Source organism: Dendrobates tinctorius, unplaced genomic scaffold, assembly GCF_039654945.1.
Source record: "Dendrobates tinctorius isolate UK_male_01 unplaced genomic scaffold, ASM3965494v1 ptg000026l, whole genome shotgun sequence".
NCBI lineage: Eukaryota > Metazoa > Chordata > Amphibia > Anura > Dendrobatidae > Dendrobates > Dendrobates tinctorius.
This window is the reverse complement of record NW_027361694.1, coordinates 11,064,267-11,091,138: the sequence shown is the minus strand read 5'-3', so window position 1 is coordinate 11,091,138 and position 26,872 is coordinate 11,064,267. Positions and strand designations below refer to the sequence as shown.

General features: G+C 45.5%; 1 protein-coding gene and 1 long non-coding RNA gene across 2 annotated transcripts in view; one reads left to right on the top strand and one right to left on the bottom strand.

Moving 5' to 3' along the window:
• The window catches only part of PCCA (propionyl-CoA carboxylase subunit alpha), an 805,290-nt gene extending 790,246 nt beyond the window's left edge, over positions 1-15,044 (bottom strand). Inside the window, exon 1 of the mRNA XM_073569504.1 lies at positions 14,845-15,044. Within this exon, the coding sequence (XP_073425605.1) occupies positions 14,845-14,898 (54 nt within the window). The 5' untranslated portion in view covers positions 14,899-15,044. The remainder of the gene's footprint in view (positions 1-14,844) is intronic.
• A 69-nt stretch (positions 15,045-15,113) lies between these two features.
• LOC141084675 (uncharacterized) overlaps positions 15,114-26,872 on the top strand; it is a 55,978-nt gene continuing 44,219 nt past the window's right edge. Inside the window, exon 1 of the long non-coding RNA XR_012231080.1 lies at positions 15,114-15,423. This is a non-coding gene — a long non-coding RNA (uncharacterized lncRNA). The remainder of the gene's footprint in view (positions 15,424-26,872) is intronic.

Below are 26,872 nucleotides of genomic sequence, written 5' to 3'. Positions count from 1 at the left end.
AAATGGACCTAAGATGAAGTTATACAGGATGAAATATGCCTAAGGATGAACAAGGAAAATTTAAGGCCTCGAACAAAACTCTACATATTTGATGCTATACAGGAAACAGGGAAGTCATAGCATAAGAGTTTAGTCTTTCCCTTGGGTCACATACACGCACAAGTATAATTGCCTATATGTAGACTAAGTTTAAAAACATGTGACTAAAATGCATTTTCGAGTCTTTTCATCCATCCCAGATCCTGAGGACATAGGAGCCCACCAGATCCTGCCCGGTGACTGAGTCCTCATCACCAAGAGGTTCAACAGACGTACCCTTGAACCTAGAGATGACAGCCTGTTCCAAGTCCTGTCAACTATCGCAGCAGTCCATGGGTCCTCGCTTCCCACTGCAAGGAGATGCCGGATCCAGAGTCCAGTAGCGGCTGCCACTCTTCATCCATCTGGCACTTATCCTTTTCCTAGCTCAAGGGGTAGTCAGTCACCAAGGGGTAGTCACTCATGAGAAGGGCATACTGACTTTCTGGTATAATGTCTCCACCCCAAGAGTAACATATCAATTTGACTACTGTCTCACAATAAGAATGTTCAGGCCCCATGGCACAGTTTCATATCAGGTTTAATACACAATTCATCTGTGTCACTACTGCTGAAATAGGGGAAGGTTCAAACTGGGAGGATTAGTCTCTTGTTGGGTGGCACACTGGTGAAAGTGACTGGAGACATCAACCAGCCCAGGCCCTACAGCGAAGGGACAAATGGGGAATAAGCCTATTAAGTCGCATGACCCTGTCCAAAGCCCATTTTAAGGGTCAGAGTGGCCTTCCAGATTCAATACTCCCTGTCACTGCCCCAAGGAGGGATGCATAGTTCTGTACCTTACTATTGACAACCCTTCAGAGTATGAGCAAGGGTTATATGTACTAGGCTCAAGTACTAAACTTGGGAGGGAAAATGGTGACGCAAAAGGTAAATTTTGGCTAAGAAGCATAGATACCAGTGGGGGCACACAGGGAGCACTTGACAAATTCAGAGTCAAGAACGAGACAATAGTTGTGTTTAAACCCACCATCCCCGTAAATAAGAATGCAAAGCAGATAAACTATTTATACAATAATCAACAACGGTTTATAAAATACACTGGGGATGCCATAAAGGCAATTATTGACCCATTAAGTTTGCAAAAGTTATTTTATGTCCTTTGATCATATTTTCCTTAATTCTATGCTGCATAGTTCCATGCCTTAAGAAAATGATGATGAAAACTATGGAAACCACAGTGATGACCATGCATGCCGATTTCGAAGATCCCCTGTATGAAAAATGTCCCGATGAAAACATGCAAGCACCACCTCCGGAATATGCCTGCTTGAAGCAAACCAACGAGGGAAAGTCCAGAATCTGACTTCCTCCTGTGCAAAGTCCGTTAGGAGGGGGTCCATCTACTAGAGATGGGTCGTCTCGTATATACGGTGAAGATTAGTTAGCTAGGTTCCAGCATTGTTGAGATAGGTAGGCCGGGAGGACAGATCGATAGGTTCGACGAGATTAGGATTTTGATTTTGCATATCTCCAAAGGAGGGACTGTTAAGGGGAAAATATATGGCATATGAATATATACAAGAATCAAAACTGTACCACTATATGGACGCTTTGCTGATCATGTTGCTTTAAGATATTTCTGATTTTCTGTTAATTGTTTCTGTATGATATCACCCACCTAAGCTTCATTTAATATTTAATGAACTGGGTGGATCGGGCTAGAAAACAATACTTATGTACATTAGTATTGTGTAGCGATATGAGAACAGTATGAGAACAGTAAATATTAACGTGGAAACGTACAGAATGATTGTGTAGCGGTATGGGAACGACAAATAGTAACCTGGAAACGTACCCATGATGTAATAACACAAACTCTGTATAAAAGCTGTTCATTTTTGGATTAAAGACAGAGAAGAATCATACTGACACGATACACCTTGTCTTGTGTATTCTTTTCTCCGTGCACGTAAAATCTCTACCAAAGATCCAATTTGGCCACAGACAATTAAGACGGGCCACACCCTAGTGCGGCAGAATCAACAACCTCATAAAGGGACAGTGGTCAGAATTGTAAAAATTGGCCCAGGAGTTAACGTGCAAACCACCCTTGGTAGCGAAGAGGTTAATTGTTTTTATCCTTCACCAATTTTATTTTATCTTTGTTTCTCATATTTAGTCAGTCTACAGTAGTCCCCTTTTGGACATTGATTTGGCCCCATACTTTGGATCCTATATATCAACCACTACAATCAAGTAGTACAATCATGCAGCATTTTACAGATATCATACATTCCACCAACGAAAGTATTGCCAGATATCTGCTTTTGTATATATGTATGATTTATTGCTTATATATGTATGTTGATTTGTATATGCTATCCATATATTGACATGATTTTTTCCTGTTACCTGTATATGGCAGCAACATATTTATCTTTATGGCATGTATATTGTTTCATTATGTATGCACTCCATTGGGTATCTGTTCACACTTCGCTGTATTTATCTACCCTTCCTTACAATTATATGGCCGTGCGCATCGCTCCTGTGTCCGCGTGGCTCCACTCTGCAGCCAGCATCTATATGCACTGCGCTTGTGTCTGGGCTAATGCCTGGCGCGTGCGCACTGTGCATGATGCCTGTGCTGCAGCGTAGGACCTGCGGATGCGAGGGCGCCATCACCATTGGTGGATTCCGGTCATGTGATCGGGTTCAGGGGCTATGTTAAGTTCCTGTGTGCACGTTCTAACCAACTTCCTCTTGACAAAGTGGCCTGGTGCGCCACGAAACGCACGTTGGGGGTGACCCTGCCGGGCTCTCCTCCTCCCCGGTAAGCTCTTCTGTGGCAATTTTGGACCTTGTTCGGCTGCATACCGTGGGTTACCATTATTACATGCTAACTTGTCACTTAAGGTCTTACGTTGGTCCTTGACCCTATTATACAGCCTATGGGCATTACTATTGCATACTGATATGGGTGTCTGGGTATGTGGACACATTGGGGATTTTTGCTGGGATGGTTTTCATCATGGTGGGAGGAGTCGGTGATATCTGGGTTAATATTGTCTGCATTGCTTGATTGGCACTTTGTTACTTAAAGATTTTATCTGTAGAACTTTTTTCTAGATAAAGCTTTGATATTTTTTATATGCAATTGATCACATGCTCTTGTCTCTCCTCCTGGATTTCATAGTTGACTTTTGAGCTTGTGCACATGGTGTTGGAGTGGGTGGCTCTCCCCCATCTCCATTTCCCCACATTATGTTTATGGGGCTCGTTGCCAAACTAAAAATTTTGCATGCAGTGGTCTCTTAAAGGGAACCTGTCACCCCCCCAGGGCCTTTTTAAGTCTTATGTTTCTTATACCTAGGAATGCTGAAATAAAGACTTTTATAAATTCGCCACCACACCTCTATTGTGCCAGGGAGGTATGTTTTCTTCCCCTGTGTCAACCGTCTGGCAGCCGTCCATCATTTCCCTCTTATCTCTGTGCAACGCCTCCTCTGCTCCTCTTTACATGCCCAGCGCCTGCGTTCTGCAAACATTGCTCGGGAATGCGCCGTGCGCGCTGCCAGGGAACTTACATCAGGTCATAATGTATTGATATCGCGCCTGCGTGGAGCGGAGGCCACAGATCCCACTCCGCAGCGTGTTATGATGCATTGAGGCTATGTGCACACGTGCGGAATTCCCGCGGATTTTATGCGTTTTTTCACCGCGAAAACGCATAAAATAAGCAACCCATTGAATTCAGTGGCATTTGCACATACTGTGCTAATGCTGCATATTTTTCCGCGGCGGAATCGCATCGCGGAAAAATACGCAGCATGCTCATTCTTTCTGCGGAATCGCAGGAATTCCGCACACATAGGGATGCATTGTTCCGCTTACTTTCCGCATGTGGCTATGCCCACCATGCGCAAAGTAAGCTGAAAATGTGCGGATGGTACCCATGGTCTCGAGGAGAGGAGACTCTCCTCCAGGTCCTGGGTACCATATCCCGGTAAAAAATAGAAATTAAAAGAAAAATAGTCATAGTTACTCACCAGTTAACGGTATTTTTCGGAGTCCATGACAGCACCACTTGAGAGAGGGGATCCGCCCTTCAGGAACAGGAAATCCTACAGATACATAAAGGCGGCACCTCTCCCACACATCAGTTGGTTTACAGAGCACAAAGAGGACCACCAAGGTTAATAGCATAATTTATGTACAATACTCTACTCAAATATTTATTATCAGTGTACATATAAGAGGAAGACATGCACACCCAAATTTAAACTAAAGGGAGGGAATATACGGGTGTTGTCATGGACTCCGAAAAATACAGATAACCGGTGAGTAACTACGACTTTATTCGGTCGTCCATGACAGCACCACCTGAGAGAATTACAGAGAGTAATAATTACTTAGGGAGGGACTACAGCCTGCAGAACCCTCACACCAAAGGAGAGGTCTGAGGAAGCACCCAAGTCTAAATCTATAATGGTTGTAAAAGGTGCTCGGAGAGGACCAAGTAGCTGCCTTACATAGTTGGTCGATCAAGACTTCCGATCTTTCTGGCCACGAGGTTGCCATGGCCCTGGTGGAATGCACCCTCAGCTTGCCAGGAGCCGATCTGCCCTTTGAGGTGTATGCTAACAAAATGGCCTCCCTAATCCACCTCGCTAGCAAGTTTTTTGAAGCCCTAAGGCCCTTCCTAGTGCCCTGATAGGAGATAAACAAGGCATTATCTTTTTTCCAGGGGTCGGTAACTGCCAGGTACTGTAGGAGACATCTAACGTCTAGAGTGTGTAGTTTCCTTTCCTTTTCGTTCGTGGGATAAGGATGGAAGGACCATCTCCTGTGTTATATGGAAACTGGAGGCTACCTTATGCTGGATCGGGTGTAAGTATTACCCTGTCGTCCCTGAATTGTATGTAAGGAGGAAGTCTAGATAACGCCTGGATGTCACTTACTCCACGGGCTGACGGCAACGCTACCAGAAGAGCCACTTTAAGAGACAGGTTTTTTTTTGTGGAGGCTGATGAGATAGGTTCAAACGGAGCCTCTGTCATGGCCGTGAGGGCTAGGTTTAGATCTCATTACATAAATCTATTTCTTACTACCAGTCTGGACCTGCCTGTTGCCTTAATAAATCTATTGATCCAATAGTTACTGGCGATGTTGCAGTTAAAAAGGGCCCCTAAGGCTGACACCTGTACTTTAAGGGTGCTGGTGGGAAAATCCAATGTCCAGACCTCTTTGTAAAGAATTCTAGGATCTGCGCTATCGGTGTCGACTGCCCAGCTACTACCCCTGAAACCTGAAGGAATCTTTTCCAGATCCTAACAGATTTTGGTTGTAATTGGTTTTCTGCTCTTAAGCAGGGTGTTAATTAGGGCTGGGGAGAAACCTCTCTCCTTTAGTAGTGCCCGGTCAAAATCCACGCCGTCAGATGTAGGCCAGCTACCCGAGGATGGTAAACTGGGCCCTGGGATAGGAGGTCTGGGATGTCTGGTAGGACCCATGGGTCGGACGACATGGTCCTGAGGCATGAGAACCATGCCCTCCTGGGCTAAAATGGGGCATTCACTATAATCTTCGCCTTGTCCTTCCTGACCTTCCTCATCTCCAAGGGTAGAAGAGACAGGGGAGGGAAGGCATATGCTAGCCTGAAGTCCCATTTTATCAGAAGAGCATCTACTGCCAGAGGCCCTTCTCTGGGATTTAGAGAGCAAAACAGAGACACCTTCCTGTTCTCCCTGGTGGCACAGAGGTCCACTTCCGGCTGCCCCCATTTTTGTACGATCAGGTCGAAGATGGAGGTTTTCAAGGACCATTCCCCTGGTCTTAGAAGGCTGCAGCTTAGGAAGTCCACCGTGATGTTTTCTCTTCCTTTTATGTGCAGAGCTGTTAAAGACAGATGTTGCTCTGCCAATTGGAACAGCCGCTCTGCTACCTTCATCAGGGGTCTCGAACGTGTCCCACCTTGGTGATTGATGTAAGCCACGGTGACCTGATTGTCGTAGAGTATTCGAACATGGTGACCCCTGAGCAGGAGGCGTAGGTAGCGGATCACGGGGGGGGGGGGGGGGGGCGCGAGCTGGATCCTTCGGCCTGGAGTAACTTCTGTGGCTGGATTGTCCAGTTCGTTTTTCCTGCTGGGAGCTTGTCTGGGACCTCTCTGAGGTATGTTCCTGCTCTCGATCCAGCTGGGTCACAGGAGCTTCTGGCTCATCCATTGCTGCAAATGGGCCAAAGCAGCGCTGCAGTGATTCTGTGGCCTTTTATCCTCCCCCCCCCCCCCCCCGCCGTCATGCTAGAGCCGGCATCTGACTTTCGGGCCCCCCCCCCCCCCCCCCGTGTCACTTCCGGCATCCGTGAACGCGTGGTCCGACCCGGCACAGCGCTCCATGCCCGCCACAGCAGCCGGCCCCAAACCGTGACCTGGACTGCAGGGCGACCTCACCAGGAGGGCCAGGATCCAGGGGGAAACTGCTACATACCTGCCGGCGCCAGCCCTGGAAACGGGCATCCTCCGGACCCCGCTTCCCACACAGTCGTGGAGCACTGCCCGGGCCCACCGTGGCGCATCCAGGGGACCCAACACTGACCGAGGTAAGAGGCTCCCCCGCTACCTGAGTCGGACAGCTGGCCTGGGGATTCCTCGTCCATGATGGTAAGATCTGTAGGGAATCCTGTCCTCCAGGAACAGGAAACCAACTGATGTGTGGGAGAGGTCCCGTTCTTATGTATCTGTAGGATTTCCTGTTCCTGAAGGGCGGATCCTGTCATGAACTCATTTTCTGCTCCACCAGTTGAGAGTTCCCCTTCCGTTCTCCCTCTGGTGGTGACAGGAGGTAGTGCGGTTGGTTTAAGTGGTAGTGATCTGCCACCTGATGAGGAAGATAACGATTGGATCTCTGGAGTATCAGACTGGATATAAAACAGCCAACGCCCTATCCGGGTGCTGGTAATTCAGTCTGCTTCTCAGGTCCTGAACTTCAGCTCTCTTCCAGTCTTCTCAAGTTAAGTTTGTTTTTTGCTATTGTTTACACTTGCGCTTGTTGGTCAATTCAGTTTTTTGTGTAATCAGCCTGCCCCTGCTGGGGCTATGCTGAAATTCCACTCCTATTAATCAGTATTTGCCAATCTGCTTTTTGTCCCTTATTAGATTAGCCTCTTTTTTGCTCTGTCTCAGAATATTTCAGAGTGCCGATATAGGTTTAGAAGTCTAGTGACTTCAGGGTTAATTTTGCTATCAGAAGTGTTGGACAATATTTTTGTAGGTTTTTTTGGCAGATTGCAGACAGTGTCTTTCCTTTTCTGTCCTTTTTATTTAGCCGGGCCCCATCGTTTGCTCAGCCTATTTTCCTGCCTTTGTTTGTGTTTTCATCTTGTTTCACCGTCAATACATGTGGGGGGCTGTCTTTCTTTTGGGGTCTGCTCTGGGGCAGTTAGTTTTCCTCTTTTCCTGCTTTAGGCTTATGTAGTTCTCCGGTTGTGATGAGGCGTCTAGGACCAACGTAGGAACGCTCCACGGCTGCTGCTAGTTGTGCGGTTAAGATCAGGGACCTGCAATCTGCATAGTTACCAACTTCTCTGGTTTTCTGAGACTTAGCTTGTTGTCTTTTTTTTTTCTCCTCGGTTTCCCATTCATAACAGAATCACCAGCCATACCGCAGATTTTTTTTTTCCTCTTTTTCTCTGGGGCCGTAGGAGGATTTTTTTCCTAATGGAGATTAAGCAACTGTCTGATCGTGTGGAGCAGCTTGCTGCTGAAGTACAGGGAATTTCCACCTCCCTTATTCAGTCACATGCTGCTGAACGCAAGATTCCTACTCCTGATGTGTTTTCTGGGGATCGGTCTAAATTTCTGAATTTTAAGAATAATTGTAAATTATTTCTTGCTTTGAAGCCTAACTCATCGGGGAGCTCTGTGCAGCAGGTAAAAATTGTCATCTCCTTGCTGCGCGGTGATCCCCAAGATTGGGCTTTTTCTCTGACACCTGAAAATCCTATTCTGACTAATCTGGATGCATTTTTTCAGGCCTTGGGGTTGTTGTATGATGAACCTAATGCCGTTGATCAAGCTGAGAGAACCCTGTTGGCATTAAACCAGGGTCAAGATCCTGCAGAGTTGTACTGTAAAAAATTCCGAAAGTGGGTGGTCCTTACTACATGGAATGATAGTGCATTGGCAGCTCTCTTTCGGAGAGGTTTGTCAGAGACCGTAAAAGATGTTATGGTGGGATTTCCTGTTCCCTCTGGTCTGGATGGCTCTATGTCATTAGCCATTCAAGTTGATCGGCGTTTACGTGAACGTAAAACTACACGGGAGGCGTTGCCACCTTTTGAACAAATGTCTGAACCTATGCAATGTGATGGGGTTTTGTCTAGGGTGCAACGTCGGGAGTCAAGGCGTAATAAGCTGTGTTTTTTCTGTGGAGACGCCTCTCATACTATTTCTGTCTGCCCTAAACGAGAGAAGCGTTTTGCGCACACATTTGCTGTGGGCAGTGTACAACCTAAGCTCCTTTTGACAATTACTCTGATCTGCTCCTTGTCCACATTTTCCACTAAGGCTTTTGTGGATTCAGGAGCGGCTCTGAATCTGATGGATTTGGACTTTGCTAAACGTTGTGGTTTGTCCATGACGCCTCTGCAGACGCCCATTCCTTTGAGGGGTATGGATGCCACTCCTTTGGCGGAGAATAAACCGCAGTTTTGGACCCAGGTGATAATGCGAGTTGCCCCAGACCACCAAGAAAATTGTAAATTTTTGGTGCTGCATAATTTGCATGATACTATTGTTCTGGGTGAGTTGGGGTTGTCAGAGTGTTCTTAGGGATGCTCCTATTTTCTCCACCTCTCCTCAGTCTCATGATATTCCTGATTATCTGGCTGATTTCTCTGATGTTTTTAGTGAGAGTAAGTCTGCATCTTTGCCTCCTCATAGGAGTTATGACTGTGCAATTGAGTTGATGCCTGGGTGTAAATTTCCCAAGGATCGGCTTTTCAACTTATCTGTACACGAACATGATGCTATGCGATCCTATATTAAGGAGTCGTTGGAGAAGGGTCATATTAGACCATCCTCGTCACAGTTAGGCGCTGGGGTTTTTTTTTGTGGCCAAGAAAGATGGTTCATTAAGACCGTGTATTGATTATCGTTCCCTTAACAAGATGACGGTTAAATATCAGTACCCGTTACCTCTGATGTCTGATTTATGCTCCAGAGAGTGCCTGCTGGTTTACTAAGCTTGACCTCAGGGGGGCGTATAATCTTATTCGCATCAAGCACGGGGATGAATGGAAGACGGCGTTTAATACTCCGGAGGGACATTTTGAGTACCTGGTGATGCCTTTTGGGCTCTCTAATGCCCCTTCTGTCTTCCAATCCTTTATGAACGATATTTTCCGAGACTTTGTGGATAAGTTATTGATCATCTATCTGGATGATATTTTGATCTTTTCTAGTGATTGGGATTCCCATGTGGAACATGTCCGGACTGTGTTCCGGATTTTGAGGGAGAATTCCCTGTTTGTTAAGGGATCGAAGTGGCTCTTTGGTGTACAGAGGATTTCATTTTTGGGATTTATCTTGTCTCCATCGACTACTGACATGGACCCGGCCAAGGTACAGGCCATTTATGATTGGGTTCAGCCTACTTCTTTGAAGGCTCTCCAGAAGTTTTTGGGTTTTTCTAATTTCTATCGTAAATTTATAGGTAATTTTTCTAGTATTGTCAAACCACTGACTGATCTGACCAAGAAGGGAGCTGATGTGCTGAATTGGTCTCCTGAGGCTGTCTCAGCCTTTCAGGAGCTTAAGCGGAGATTTACTTCAGCTCCAGTTTTACGGCAACCTGATGTCTCACTTCCATTTCAAGTGGAGGTGGACGCTTCTGAGATTGGTGCAGGAGCTGTGTTGTCCCAAAAGGACCCTGTGACTTCTAAGATGAATCCCTGTGCCTTCTTTTCTCGAAAGTTCTCCCCATCTGAACACAACTATGACGTGGGGAATCGGGAATTGTTGGCCATGAAATGGGCATTTGAGGAGTGGAGACATTGGTTGGAGGGAGCTAGACATCAATATGTGGTCCTCACCGATCACAAGAATCTGATTTATCTGGAGTCGGCCAAACGCTTGAATCCTAGACAGGCCTTGTTTTTCACGCGTTTTAATTTTGTGGTCTCTTTTCTTCCGGGCACTAAGAATGTTAAGGCAGACGCCCTTTCTAGGAGTTTCTTTGCTGATTCTCTTAATGTGACCGAGCCTACTACTATCCTAGGTGAGGGGGTAGTTCTGCCATTTCGCCCGATTTGAGACACGCCCTGGATGAAATTTCAGGAGGATAAACCTGAGCGTTGCCCTATGGGAAGATTGTATGTTCCTGACCAGTGGAGAGTGATGTCTGAAGTCCATTGCTCCGCATTGGCTGGTCATCCGGTTATTTTTGGTACCAGAGATTTGGTGAGTCGGTCGTTTTGGTGGCCTGCCTTATCTTGTGATGTCAGGAATTTTGTACAGTCCTGTGGGACTTGTTCTCGGTCTAAACCCTGTTCTCGTTCTAGTGGGTTGCTGACCTGCCGGTGCCCAAGAGGCCATGGACCCATATCTCAATGGATTTTATTTCTGATCTTCCTGTCTCTCAGAGAATGACTGTTATCTGGGTGATTTGTGATAGATTTTCGAAGATGGTCCATCTTGTACCACTCCCAAAGTTGCCATCTTCTGCTGAGTTGGTGCCCTTGTTTTTACAACAGGTGGTTCAGTTACACGGGATTCCTGAGAACATTGTGTCCGATAGAGGGGTCCAGTTTGTTTCCAGATTCTGGAAAGCCTTTTGTTCCAATCTGGGAATTCAGTTATCCTTCTCCTCCGCGTTTCATCCCCAGACCAATGGGCATACTGAGAGAACAAACCAGACTCTGGAGTCTTAGTCTAGATGTTTTATATCTGCTGATCAAGATGATTGGGTCTCATTTTTGCCCTTGGCCGAATTTGCGCTGAACAATATAGCTAGTTCTGCCACTCTGATGTCACCCTTTTTCTGTAATTTTGGGTTTCATCCTCGAATCTCTTCAGGGCAAGTGGAATCTTCGTCCTGCCCAGGTGTGGACACTGTTGTTGTGAGAATGCAGCAGATATGGGACCAAGTGGTGGATAAGTTGTCACTCTCTCAGGAAACAGCCCAGCGTTTTTCCAACCGGCATAGGACCATTGGTCCCAGGTTTAAAGTGGGTGATATGGTTTGGTTGTTGTCTAAGAATATTCCTATGAAGGTTGCATCTCCAAAATTTAAGCCAAGATTTATTGGACCTTATAAGATTTTGGAGATTCTTAATCCTATTTCTTTTCGATTAGCTCTTCCAGTTACGTTCAAAATCCATAACGTATTTCACAAGTCACTGTTGAAGAAGTTTGTTGAGCCAGTAGTTCCTGAGGCGGCACCTCCTGATCCTGTATTGGATAAAGGCAATGAGGAATATGAGGTAGAGAAAATATTGGATTCTCGTTTGGTTAGACGGAGACTCCAGTATTTGGTCAAATGGAAGGGTTATGGCCAGGAGGATAATTCTTGGGTCTCTGCCTCTGATATTCATGCCAATAAACTGGTTCGTGATTTTCACCGGGCTCATCCTGATCGGCCTGGTGGCATGGATGAGGGTTCAGTGACCCCTCCTCAAGGGGGGGGGGGGTACTGTCATGAACTCATTTTCTGCTCCACCAGTTGAGAGTTCCCCTTCCGTTCTCCCTCTGGTGGTGACAGGAGGTAGTGCGGTTGGTTTAAGTGGTAGTGATCTGCCACCTGATGAGGAAGATAACGATTGGATCTCTGGTATCAGACTGGATATAAGACAGCCGACGCCCTATCCGGGTGCTGGTGATTCAGTCTGCTTCGCAGGTCCTGGACTTCAGCTCTCTTCCAGAGCAGAAGTGAGCTGAGCTTCTGCCGAGTGCCGACGTATTACGGTGGAGGAAAGAGGAGGAGGGAGATGGGGACAGGCGCAGAGATCCTCTTTGTGCAGGTGCCAGATTCCCAGCCCCGCAATGTGAATGTATCATAAATTAGAATACTTAAAGCTAATAAAAACCGCAAACATTAACAGGAATAAACATGTGAAGTAGATCACTCTGTTTGTAATGACGCTAATATGAGTTTCACTTTTTGTAATAAAGAACTGAAATAAATTAACTTTTCGATGATATTCTAACTTTGCGAGAAGTACCTGACGTTCTCCAACATTCAACTTCATGGACAGCTGGGAGGAGAGGAATAAGAGGTGGTGGCAGGTCTCTCTACGGCTCTACTGTGGGGTGTTTTTTTCCCTTACAAGCTACCAACCCATGACAATTCTGGCAATTTACAGTACTCAGCGCGAAACAGTGATGTCAGTAAAATGGCCATTGATTGGTGCTCACAGTCACATACAAACAAAAACAGGGGGTTCATTGATGCTATATTAGTGGGGTACTGAAGAGTAATGTTTGCCTTTTAACCCCTTCCCAACAGGTCTATTTTCCCATTTTTGCTTTTTTACGCTTCTTCCAAGAGCCATAACATTTTTTTTAAATTTTTTATGTCCACATAACCATAAAAGTGCTCGTTTTTGTGGAACAAGTTCTACTTTTGAATGACGCCATTTATTTTATAATGTGATGCACTGGAAAGCGGCAAACGAATTCCACGTGCGGCAAAAATATGAAAAGTGTACAATTCCACAATTGTTTTTTGGATTTTTTTTTTTTAACCAAATTCACTATACGGTAATAATTATCTTGCCATATGGTTCTCCAGGCAGGGCCGGCGTCAGCACCCAGTGCACAAGGTGGAAGTGTCGGAGCCCTGGGCAGGCTGGGGGGGGTCCACGCGATGTTGGGGAAACCGGCATGCTATGCAGGCTCGGTGCCAGTACCTACGAGTGGGTCCCCCCCGCTTGTTCAGGGCTCTGGAACACTCAATACTTGCCTCTCCCTGTTCGTACATCTCCCGACTGAAGTTTCAGGTCTGTCATATACTGGAGCATTATGTAGGGCCCAGCACATACAGCATTATATGGGATCCATTATGTATGGAGCATATCATATACTGTTTTGTGCATTATACGGGGTTTATTATACTGTGTGGAGCATATCAAATACTGTTTTGGACACTATGAGGCCCATCATATACTGTTTTGTGCATTATACAGGGTTTATTATACTGTGTGGAGCATTATATGGGGGTCTATTATTCTGTATGGGCAATATATGGGGCTTATTATACTGTATGGAGCAATATATGGGGTTCATTATGCTGTATGGAGCAATATATGGTGCTCGTTATTCTGTATAGAGCACTATGTGGTCCCCATAATACTGTATGGAGGACTATACCGTCTGGTTTCTGAGCTATTGTAGAATTTACAATAGATATCCCTCATGTAATGTAAGAAGTGAAATCTTTGGCATTGTACTATACCTATATTTCTCTGCCGTATCTGTGCGCCTTGAAGTGTTGTATGTGTTAAAGGGGCCCACTGAGATTCTTTCATCCGGGGCACATTTACACCTGGAGACGGCCCTGTCAGTACAAGTACGAAGGTAAAAAAAAAAAAAAAAAAAACTATGCACACTATTTAAGTGGAAAAAATAAGAGTTGGGAGATCGGGAGGGGGGGGGGGGAGGGGTCGATTGTGTCACCAATTCTTTGAGACCCGTAACATTTTCAAAATGGAAAATTTTGGGACGAGGATGCTGGGCAAAGGCTTATTTCTTGCACCTTGAGCTGACGTTTTTATTGACATTTTGGGGTACATACAATGTTTTTAGCCTATTATCACATTTTTATTGCAATATTGTGGTGATCGGAAGACTGGTTAATAATTTTTATATTTTGACAGATCGGGCTATTACAGACACTACCACGTGTGTATTATTTTTATTATTAATTTTCAATGGGGTGCAATTTGAACGTTTATATTTTTAAAAATATTTAACCTCTCTTTTCACTATACTTGTTATTCCGCATAGGGGACTTAAACCTGCCATTATCTGCTCGCTTGTGCAATATTCAGCAACACCAAATAGCAAAAATCATATTCTCCTACGAAAGCTAGCTAGAAAATGGCACTCACAATTGTACCGTCATGACAGTCACAGGGGGCCTTGAACAGACTCCAACCTGTCTTGGCAACTCATCGGAACCCCACAATCGCATCCCAGGAATGAAGCACCCCCTGCTAGCGCACTGCAAATGACACAGTCAGATTGAAAGCAACATTTAAAATGTGTTAACATCTGCTTGGATAGATATGGTCTCAATTCCTGACACAAACACAGGAAAACAGGTCAACATGATCAACACACCGGAAGGCCTCCGCACAGGCCGGCGCAGCGCGTACCGGACGGCTGACGCCTCCGCACAGGTCGGCGCAGCGCGTACCGGACTGACGACGCGTACTGGACTGCTGACGCCTCCGCACAGGTCGGCGCAGCGCGTACCGGACTGACGACGCGTACTGGACTGCTGACGCCTCCGCACAGGTCGGCGCAGCGCGTACCGGACGGCTGACGCCTCCGCACAGGTGAGGACCCCGTAGTCTTCAGGTCAGCACTCCTTGTCAGTATAGTGAATGCAGGTCGTGAGACATAACGGTGACTTGTGAGAAAACCTCTAACAGGCAGTGAGGTAAAGCTGACACCAGGTAACACTGACACAGGAGCGAGGTCACAGTGCTCACCAGCTGACCTCAGAGTGGGCGCGAACACCTGAGCCCAGCACATAGAGACGTGCCCACATACACGGATAGGCGCCGCTTCCCGCTCACCTGCCCTTTCCTCAGCACTTTTTGCACGTCTATAAGGACCCTGAGCGCCGCCATCCTTGTCAGTGGAGTGCACGCTTGTCCTTTCCCCTCTGTGATATGGGCGACCCTTCAGTGCCAAGCAGCGAATGAAAATCCTAGCTCTGCCTCTCCTCTTCACGCATGCGCTATCCTTTACATTCGTCCATAAAGAGATTGGCGCTGCGGTGTCCGTCCTGAGTGACCTTTAACACCACTGGCGTGTACACAGCCGGGCTGTGACGTAAAGTCACGTGAACCAGAGTAGTCATGCGTCTGCGCAGCTATTCCGTCTCGTTCTGTGCGCGGGAAAATTGAGAGCGTTCAGACGGCGGAGCTGCTGCCTACGGCTAGGACATACTGGTGGGCGGCCGCGGTGACTGACTGCTCTGCCTGAGGGTGGAGAGGACGCATACACCTGGCCTACACCTGGGTGGGGAGAAGTTGCTGGTGTTGCTCTACACTGCAGTGCGTCTGGCTCCATCCCACATGTGGCCGCCTGAGACTGGACTTACTATTATAGCGCATCCATGGTGCTGTACTCTACAAGGGGCTTGCAGACAGGTATAAAATACCGAGAACTGACAGACTGGTACAGAGGGGAGCGGGCCCTGCCCATGTGGGCTTCCAGCCTACATCGGGGGTCATCCACTACTAGGACAACCCCTTCTAAAACTAAATGTTTGGCCCAGATAAAATAATGAAGCTTAGACTCCCCTCCTGTGCTAGCGGTGCCAGCACTCGCTGTCCCGGGGCTGTGATGCAGCAGACTGGCACGTGACGCCGGTGCCCAATCAGCGCTGGTGTCACTGTCTTCACCTACCGAAGTCCGGGCTGCAGCTGATCCCTGGCTTCCTCTTCATTTTGAGTTTCTACAAAGGCAGACAGTGACGCCAGCAATGATTGGGCATCGGCGTCATGTGTGATTCCACGTATCACAGCACCGTGGAGAGCGAGTGCTGACACCACGTGAGATGAGTATAGGCTTAAGGCTGCGTGCCCACGTTGCGTTTTTGATGCGTTTTTCGGGGTCAAACCGCATTAAAAACGCTTAAAAGAAGCATCCCATGCATTTTGACCTTTTTGTGCCAATGGTTGCTTTTTTACCGCTAAGGAAACTCTTAGGCTAATGTGCCCACATTGGCGTTTTTAAACGCTCAGGAAACTGATCCCCTTCCCAGAAAATGTGCGTTTTATTTCCGCGTGTTTCTTGCGCGTTTTTTGCACAAAAGATGCACGTTTTTGACGCGTTTTTTTCCGCGCGTTTTCTGGGAACATTGGAAAAGGCTAAAAACGCTCAGCAATGCGGAAATTAATGAGCATGCTGTGTTTTTAGCCGCTAAGCGATTCCTGAGTGTTTAAAAGCGCATGCATTAGCACAAAAAGCCAAAAATGCATGCAATTTAATGTGAAGCTTTTAAGCATTTCTGCAGCGTCTGAGCCTGCGGAAACGCTTCAAAAAACGCAAAGAGGGCAGACAGCCTCAGCGGTAAAAAATGCAGCATGTTCATTAATTTCCGCACATTTTCTGGGAAGGAGACCCGTTTCCTGAGCGTTTAAAAACGCTAACGTGGGCACATAGCCATATAGTTTTTCAGGGTTGAACATTTAGTTTAAACCCCTTTTTTTTTTTTTTTTTACCAGTGGACTTACTATTCCGTCCATGTGACCTTGGACTTAATTCCCGTGGCTGGAATAGTACGTCATAGGCGATCAGCCGCGCTCACTGGGGGATCGCGGCCGGGTGTCATCTGATTCTCACAGCTGATACCCGTCACGGACCGCTCCCGACACTTTAACCCCTGTATCTTGCAGAGTGGCTGACGTTGGGTCCCGATCGCTGCCATGGAGACCCTTTGTCATCATGACAACATCTGGGTCTCCAGACCTGAGAGACTTCATATCATACGCAGTGATAACCAGGAAGTCTCTCTGGTTAGTGTATAGAAGCTGCAGCGCTGACAGTCCATAACGGGACAAAGTGTAAAAGAAATAAAAATAAAGTAAAATATTTTAGAAAAATGGTAAAAAAATCAATATTTATTCCATCAATAAATAAATATTTGAGTTAAAAAAAAATCTGAGCAATTAACCTACACATATTTAGTATTGCCGCTTCTGTAACTACCCGGCCTATAAAACTGTCCCACTAGTTAACCCCTTTTAGTGAACACCATAAAAAAAAAAACAAGGCAATAAAACAATGCTTTATCATCATACCGCCGAACAAAAAGTGAAATAACACGTGATCAAAAAAGACGGGTTAAATAACCATGGTACCGCTGAAAACATTATCTTGTCCCACAAAAAAACAAGCCCGCCATACAGCGTCATCAGCGAAAAAATAAAAACGTTATCGCTCTCAGAATAAAGCAAAGCAAAAATAATCATTTTTATAGGAAATAGTTTTTATTGTATAAAAGCGCCAAAACATAACAATGATATAAAAGAGGTATTGCTGCAAACGTACTGACCCGAAGAATAAAACTGTCAATTTTACCACACGGAACAGTATAAACGCGCCCCCCCCCCCCCCCCCTAAAAAAAAAAAATTCTTGCATTGCTGGTTTTTGTTCATTCTGCCTCACAAAAATCAATAAAAAGCGATCAAAAAATGTCACGTGCCCAGAAATGGTACCAATAAAAATGTCAACTCGTCCCGCAACAAAATAAGACCTAACATGACTCTGGGCCAAATTATGGAAAATTTATAAATCTCAAAATGTGGTGATGCAAAAACTATTTTTAGCAATAAAAAACGTCTTTTAGAGTGACAGCTGCCAAACATAAAAACCGCTATAAATAGTAAATCAAACCCCCATTATCACCCCCTTAGATGGGGAAAAATAAAATAAAAAAATGTATTTATTTCCATTTTCCCATTAGGGTTGGGTCTGGGCTAGAGTTGGGGTTAGGGTTTGGATTAGGTTAGCAGTGTGTTAGGATTAGGGGTGTGTAGGGGTTAGGGTTGGAGTTAAAATTGGGGGGTTTCCATTGTTTAGGCACATCAGGGGCTCTCCAAACGCGACATGGCGTCTGATCTCAATTCCAGCCAATTCTGCATTGAAAAAGTCAAACGGTGCTCCTTCCCTTCCGAGCTTTGCCATGCACCCAAACAGTGGTTTACCCCTACATATGGGGTATCAGCGTACTCAGGATAAATTGTACAACAACTTTTGGGGTCCAATTTCTCCTGTTACCCTTGGTAAAATAAAACAAATTGGATCTGAACTAAATTTTTTTGAAGAAGTTAAATGTTCATTTTTTTTATCATTCCAAAAATTCCTGTGAAGCACCTGAAGGGCTGATATACTTCTTGAATGTGGTTTTCAGCACCTTGAGGGGTGCAGTTTTTAGAAGAATGGTGTTAGGTATTTTCTATGATGTAGACCCCTCAAAGTGACTTCAAATGTAATGTGGTCCCTAAAACAATAGGTGTAAAAATTAGACATCGCTGATCAACTTTTAACCCTTATATCTTCCTAACAAAAAAATAATTGGGGTCCAAAATTGTGCTGATGTAAAGTAGACATGTTGGAAATGTTACTTATTAAGTGTTTTGTGTGACATATCTCTGTGATTTAAGGGCATGAAAATTCATAGTTGGAAAATTGCAACATTTTTGCCAAATTTCCATTTTTTTCATAACTAAACACAAGTCATAGCAAAGAAATTTTACCACTATCATGAAGTACGATATGTCATGAGAAAACAATGTCAGAATCACTGAGATCCATGGCAGCGTTCCAGAGTTATTAACATGCAAACCACCCTTGGGGGTAAAGGGGTTAAGAAGGAGTTGTCTTAGTGGTGGACAACCCCTTTAATGGTGACTATGACCCTTTAAAGGTGACTCTGATTCCTTAACCTTTCACAACCTTGGACGTACCCACACATCCTGATTGGAAAGGGGTTCCTGACGTAGGACATAGAGGTACGTCCTGGCAATCGTGCAAACACAGTAGCTGTACCTGTGTGATTGCCACCAGGAGCTCTGCTAACATGATAGCTGACACCCAGCTGTCAGTGCCAGGTTCGGTGCCCACACCGCACCTGGCTGTTTAACCCCTTAAATGCTCAATATTGAGCACAACATTGAGGAGGCTCAGAGGCTGGAAAAAGGAGGGGGCTCTCGTCCGAGTGGCACCCCCACATCACCATCGCGAGGGCCCGATCGTTGCCGTGATGACATCCGGCTTACCCAGTTGTAGAAAGCCTGTTAGACAATGCTCAGCGCATGGTCTAACGAGGCTTCTGTCACTGCAGCATGGACAGGTACAAAGCATCGCAATGCACTATACCAGTAATCAAAGTGAAAAAAGTTAAAGTCCCATAGAGGGACAAAGGTAAATAAAAAGTAAGAATGTTTTTTTTTTAAAAAAAATCACAAAATATTAATAAAAATATACCCAGAAATACATATTTCTATGTAAAAAAAAAAGTACATATATTTGGTACTAGATTATGGCCCGATGCTATCGCATCAGGAGGATGCGATAGCATCACACCTCTTGCCATGTTAAACCTCAACACACACACTCCTCTCACCTTTCACCATCTCCACTCACTCTTTCACTCCACATACGACCCCTTCTCTCACTCCGTCTCTCATACGCCGTCATCGCCGCTGCTCCACGATCCCCGACATCTTCCGCCGGCGCCATCCTGGATCCAGACGTTGTCCACGCCGGCGACATGTTCTTGCGGCGACGCCATCTTGAGTATCGTGAAATCCCGCGATAGTCAAGATAGCGTCGCCGGAAGAACATGTCGCCGGCGTGGACGACGTCGGGATCCAAAATGGCGTCGGCGAAATCTCGCGAGTTTTCGCCGACGCCATTTTGGATCCCGACGTCGTCCACGCCGGCGACATGTTCTTGCGGCGACGCCATCTTGACTATCGCGGGATTTCGCCGATCCAAAATGGCGTCGCCGCAAGAACATGTTGCCGGCGTGGACGACATCGGGATCCAAAATGGCGTCGGCGTAATCTCGCGAGATTTCGCCGACGCCATCTTTTTGGATCCCGAGTCGTCCACGCCAGCGACATGTTCTTGCGGCGACGCCATCTTGAATCTCGCGGGATTTCACGAAATCCAAGATGGCGTCGCCGCAAGAACATGTCGGCGGCCTGGAGAACGTCTGGATCCAGGATCGCGGCGGAGGAAGATGTCGGGGCAGCGACGATGACGGTGTGAGTATGAGAAACGGAGTGAGAGAAAGGAACGTATGTGGAGTGAAAGAGTGAGTGGAGGTGAAAGGTGAGAGGAGTGTGTGTTGAGGCGGTGTGGTGTGTTGAGGGTTAACATGTGCGTGTGTGTGGTGACGTCACCGGTTACAACTGGACGGAAGTTGTTACAACCGGAAGCTGCTTAGGGCATTTATTATTATAGATGATGAGGAAGAAGCCGTCTGTTGTTGGCGGTGATGGCGTGTAGAGGCTTCTTCAGCCAATGTAATAGATTTAGAGTTAGGGGATTCGTGTGTGAGACGACGGCGTTTATAAGCCTTAATCTTGTCAAGTCGATGCTGTTTTTCCTCAGGAGTCTCATTAGCACGGCGTTGTTTTTGTCGTAGTGCTAAAACTGCTTTCCTTTCACTGGCATTGGCATACTGTGCATCGGTATTGAATGGTGGTATTGATAGGGCAGAAACATTGCTGATTAGTTATGTCAGTGAACGGCATATGGGATGAAGTGTAGCAGTAAATTGTTCCACATGCTGATGTGGAAGCATCCTGTTGTGAGTCTAATAATAATGATGAGGAAGAGGCCGTCTGTTGTCGGCGGTGACGGCGTGCAGAGGCTTCTTCAGCCAATCTTATGGATTTAGAGTTAGGGGATTCGTGTGTGAGGCGACGGCGTTTATAAGCCTTAATCTTCTCAAGGCGATGGTGTTTTTCCTCAGGAGTCTCATTAGCACGGCGTTGTTTTTGTCGTAGTGCTAAAGCTGCTTTCCTTTCACTGGCATTGGCATACTTTTTGTTATGACTCATGTTGGCACAGGTAAAGGAGTCTATTTGGCAGTAATCTGGCAGTGAAGAAGGCGTCCTGGAGTATTGTAGAGTAAACAGATACTAATTGACCCTGTAATTGCCCAGCAGTAGTTATGAAGTGGTAGTGGCAAATTGGCCCTGTAGTTAGACACCGGCAGAGGAGCAAGGCAGCAGTAGTTATGGCGGTAGAGGCAAATTGTCCCTGTAATTAGACACCGGCAGAGGAGCAAGGCAGCAGTAGTTATGGCGGTAGAGGCAAATTGGCCCTGTAATTAGACACTGGCAGAGGAGCAAGGCAGCAGTAGTTATGGCGGTAGAGGCAAATTGGCCCTGTAATTAGACACAGGCAGTGAACAGTCAGAGGAGCAAGGCAGCAGTACTTATGGCGGTAGAGGCAAATTGATCCTGTAATTAGACACCGGCAGAGGAGCAAGGCAGCAGTAGTTATGGCGGTAGAGGCAAATTAGCCCTGTAATTAGACACCGGCAGAGGAGCAAGGCAGCAGTAGTTATGGCGGTAGAGGCAAATTGATCCTGTAATTAGACACCGGCAGAGGAGCAATGCAGCAGTAGTTATGGCGGTAGAGGCAAATTAGCCCTGTAATTAGACACCGGCAGAGGAGCAAGGCAGCAGTAGTTATGGCGGTATAGGCAAATTGGCCCTGTAATTAGACACCGGCAGAGGAGCAATGCAGCAGTAGTTATGGCGGTATAGGCAAATTGGCCCTGTAATTAGACACCGGCAGAGGAGCAAGGCAGCAGTAGTTATGGCGGTAGAGGCAAATTAGCCCTGTAATTAGACACCGGCAGAGGAGCAAGGCAGCAGTAGTTATGGCGGTATAGGCAAATTAGCCCTGTAATTAGACACCGGCAGAGGAGCAATGCAGCAGTAGTTATGGCGGTATAGGCAAATTGGCCCTGTAATTAGACACCGGCAGAGGAGCAAGGCAGCAGTAGTTATGGCGGTATAGGCAAATTAGCCCTGTAATTAGACACCGGCAGAGGAGCAAGGCAGCAGTAGTTATGGCGGTAGAGGCAAATTAGCCCTGTAATTAGACACCGGCAGAGGAGCAAGGCAACAGTAGTTATGGCGGTAGAGGCAAATTAGCCCTGTAATTAGACACCGGCAGAGTAGCAAGGTAGCAATAGTTATGGCAGTATAGGCAAATTGGCCCTGTAATTAGACACCGGCAGTAAACAGGCATAGGACCAAGGCAGCAGTAGTTATGGTGGTACAGGCAATGCCAAGCGTCCGCACAGCAAGTCGGTGTGAGGTAAATGACGCAATTTCACGAATGCAAGATGGCGTCGGTGAAATCTCGCGAGATTTCGCCGACGTCGTTAAGGCTGTGTGCACACGCTGCGGATTAGGTGCGGATTCATCCGCCAGGATTTTCTAAAATCCTCAGGTGAAACCGCAGGTCAAAAGACCTGCGGTTTTACCTGCGGATTGCTCTGCGGTTTTGCCCTGCGGTTTTTCATCTCCTCAATAGAGGAGATGGCAAACCGCAGGAGAATCCGCAGAAAGAATTGACATGTCAATTCTTTCTGCGGATTGAAAACCGCAGATAATCCGCGCGGAAAATTCCGCACCGTCTGCACTGCGGTTTTTGATTCCCATAGGGAATCATGGTACTGTACACCGCAGCAAAAACTGCTGCGGGTCCGCAGCGGCCAAAACCGCTGCGGAACCGCAGCAAAATCCGCATTGTGTGCACACAGTCTCACACCTCTTGCCATGTTAACCCTCAACACACCACACCGCCTCAACACACACTCCTCTCACCTTTCACCTCCACTCATGTCCACTCACTCTTTCACTCCACATACGTTCCTTTCTCTCACTCCGTTTCTCATACTCACACCGTCATCGTCGCTGCCCCGACATCTTCCTCCGCCGCCGCGATCCAGGATCCAGACGTTCTCCAGGCCGCCGACATGTTCTTGCGGGACGCCATCTTGGATTTCGTGAAGTCCCGCGATATTCAAGATGGCGTCGCCGCAACAACATGTCGCTGGCATGGGCGACATCGGGATCCAGAATGGCGTCGGCGTAATCTCGCGAGATTTCGCCGACGCCATCTTTTTGGATCCCGATGTCGGCGGCCTGGAGAAAGTCTGGATCGCGGCGGCGGAGGAAGATGTCGGGGCAGCGACGATGACGGTGTGAGTATGAGAAACGGAGTGAGAGAAAGGAACGTATGTGGAGTGAAAGAGTGAGTGGACATGAGTGGAGGTGAAAGGTGAGAGGAGTGTGTGTTGAGGCGGTGTGGTGTGTTGAGGGTTAACGTGCGTGTGTGTGTGTGGTGACGTCACCGGTTACAACTGGACAGAAGTTGTTACAACCGGAAGCTGGTTAGGGCATTTATTATTAAAGATTGCTGTGTCCAGAACTACCCGACCTATCAAACTGTCACACTATTTAACCTCTTTAGTAAACACCATAAAGAAACGAGGCAAACAACTGCTTTTTCATCATACTGCCGAACATAAAGTGGAATAAAACATGGTCAAAAAGACAAATGTAAATAAAAATAGTAAATCTAAAAATGCCATATTTTCCCGCAAAAAAGCAAGCCACCATACAGGTCAAATCAGCAGAGAAATAAAAAAGCTATACCTCTGAGAATACAGCCATGCAAAAATACAAAAATATTTTTTCTGGACAATAGCTTTTATTGTGTAAAAAATGATATACCATATTTTTCGGACTATAAGACGCACTTTTTTCCCTCAAATTTGAGAGGAAAATGGGGGTACGCCTTATACGCCAAATGTATCTTACCGATGGCAGCAATGATGGAGCGGGGTCACAGGAGGATGGAGCGGGGTCACAGGAGGCAGGAGCAGGGTCACCGTTGTAGGAAGCTGGCGGCAGCAGGAGTGAGGCGATACTACGGGTCATGGTCTAGGAGGAGCGTGTATCCCGGCGGCGCACGGCAGGAGCAGAGTACCCACTGCACACATTGATCTCGCGTTAGGCTTCAGAAAAATGGGGCTGATTGTTACCGCATCTGCAGATTTAGATCTCAGCTCAATAACGAGATGATATCTCAATCTGCGAGTGCTACGACACAATTTTACTGAAGACAGCCAGGAAATCAATGTGTGCAGCGGGGACTCCGCTCCTGCCTCTCACTGCCGGGACACCCCTCCTCCAAGCCCTAAAGTATCGACCCACTCCTGCTGTCAAATGACAATGTGATCCTGCCTCCTGTGAACCCGTTCCACCGCTGCCTCCCCCCCACTAAGCTACATTCGGACTGTAAGACGCACCTGTGATTCCCTGACATGCCTTATCCTTGCTTCAGGTTAAACTTTTTTTTTTCTGTTTTCCTCCTCTAAACTTATGGTGCGGTGCTTCTTATAGTAAGAAAAATATGGTAAGTATGATATCGCTGTAATATTACTGACCCGAATAATAAAGCTGCTTTATCAATTTCACCACACGAGGAACAGCATAAAAAAAATCCTGAATTGCTGGTTTTTCTTCATTTTACCTCCCAAAAATCTGAATAGAAAGTGATAAAAAAAAAGTTGTGACCAAAAATGGTACCAATAAAAACAAGCCCTCACATGGCTCTGTCAGCCAAAATATGCAAAAATGAGAACTCTCATGTCTTGTTTTGTAGCTAAGCAGTGCTGTACAGCCACATATGGGGTATTTCCACTTTCAGCAGAAATTGTGTGACAACTTTTAGTTTTACCCATTTCTCCTTATGAAAATGTAAAATCTGTGGCTAAAGCAACATTTTTGTGTTAAAAATGTGATTCTTTTTTCTTTACTGCCCAATGGTATAAAATTCTGTGACAGCACCCTTGGATGAATTCATTGAGAGGTGTAGTTTGTAAAATGGGTCTCTTATGGTGGGGTTCTGACACCTCAGGGTTCTCCCAGTGGGTCAAGACACCCACAAACCATAACAGTAAAATCTGTACTATAATATGGCGCTCCTTGCCTTCTGAGCACTGTGCCTAAAAAGTAGCTCCCGATTACATGTAGGGTATTGATGCACTCAGGAGAAATTGCACACTCAACTGTGAGGTCCATTTTTTCCTATTAGCCCTTGTAAAAATTAAAAAAAATGAGGCTAAAATAACGTTTTACTTGTAAAATATAACTACTAGTTTTTCTTCACTGCCCAATTGTCTAAAATTCTATGAGGCACGTGATGTCAGCATGCTCACTGCACCCCTAGATGAATTCATTGGAGGGGTATACTTTGTAAAATAAGAGTGGTGGGTATTGCTGTTCTGGCACCTCAGGGGCTCTGCCAACATGACATGGCAACCTCAAACCATTCCACCAAAATCTGTATTTCAATATAACGCTTCTGAGCTTTGCACTGTGCCTCAAAAGTAGTTTTCGACCACTGTACTAAGGAGAAATTGAACAACAAATTGTATGTATACTTCATTTTGCTCCTGTTGCCCTTGTGAAAATGAAAAATTTCAGGCAAAGCCAAAATTTTTGCGGGAAAAAAATATTTTTCATTTTCACGGCTCAACATTGTAATATTCTGAGAAGCAGCTGTGGGTTCAAGGTGCTCACCACACCTCTAGATAAGTTCCTTGAGAGATGTCATTTCCAAAATGGGGTCACTTGTGCCGGGTTTCCTCTCTATAAGCACACCAGGGGCTCGCCAAACACAACATGGCGTCTGGTTTTTGCATTCAAAAGTCAAATGGTGCTCCTTCTCTTCTAAGCTCTGCCGTGCGCCCAAACAGTAGTTTTCCACCACTTATGGGGTATCGCCAAACTCCGGAGAAATTGCACAACAAATTGTATAACAACTTGTTAACAACTTGAAAAAGGTATCTGCCGAAACGCGTAGTTTTGGGGGGGGTGAGGGGTTAACTTTTTGCTATACATGTAACTTTTTTGGATTCATTAAATATTGAGGAGTTTTTTGCTAAACATTTCTACTGTTGTTCCTTCAATGCTCGCTGGAAACACTTTTCTTGCTTGGATACAACAAATTGTATGGTCCATTTTCTCCTATTACTTTTGTGAAAATGCAAAATTTGGGGCTAAAGAAACATTTTTGTGGGAAAAGGTAAAATTTTCATTTTTTCCTTCCACATTGCTTTAGTTTCTGTGAAGCATCTGAAGGGTTAATAAACTTCTTGGATGTGGTTTTGAGTACTTAGAAGGGTGCACTTTTTAGAATGGTGCCACTTTTTGGTATTTACTGTCTTGTAGGCCCCACAAATTTGCTTCAAATGTGATGTGGACCCTAAAAAAATGGTTTTGGAAATTTTGTTGCAAAAATTACTGATAAACTTTTCTAACAAAAAATTGTTTTGAAAATTGCTGGTGTAAAATAGACATATGGTAAATGTTATTTATTAACTATTTTGTATGATATAATTCTGGTTTAACCCCTTAACCCCCAAGGGTGATTTGCACGTTAATGACCGTGCCAATTTTTACAATTCTGACTACTGTCCCTTTATGAAGTAATAACTCTGGAACACTTCCATGGATCCCGGTGATTCTGACATTGTTTTTTTCGTGACATATTGTACTTCATGATAGAGGTAAAATTTAATTGATATAACTTGCGTTTATTTGTGAAAAAAATGGAAATTTGGCAAAAATTTTGCAATTTTCCAACTTTGAATTTTCATGCCCTTAAATCACAGAGATATGGCACACAAAATACTTAATAAATGACATTTCCGACATATCTACTTTACATCAGCCTAATTTTGGAACAAAAAATTTTTTTTGTTAGGAAGTTGCAAAGGTTAAAAGTTGACCAGCGATTTATCATTTTTACAACACCATTTTTTTTTAGGGACCACATCACATTTTAAGTCACTTTGAGGGGTCTATTTGATAGAAAATACCCAAAAATGACACCATTCGAAAAACTGCACCCCGCAAGGTGCTCAAAATCTCATTCAAGAAGTTTATTAACCCTTTAGGTGCTTCACAGGAATTTTTTGAATGTTTAAAAAAAATGAACATTTAACTTTTCTTCACAAAAAAATTACTTCAGGTCCAATTTTTTTT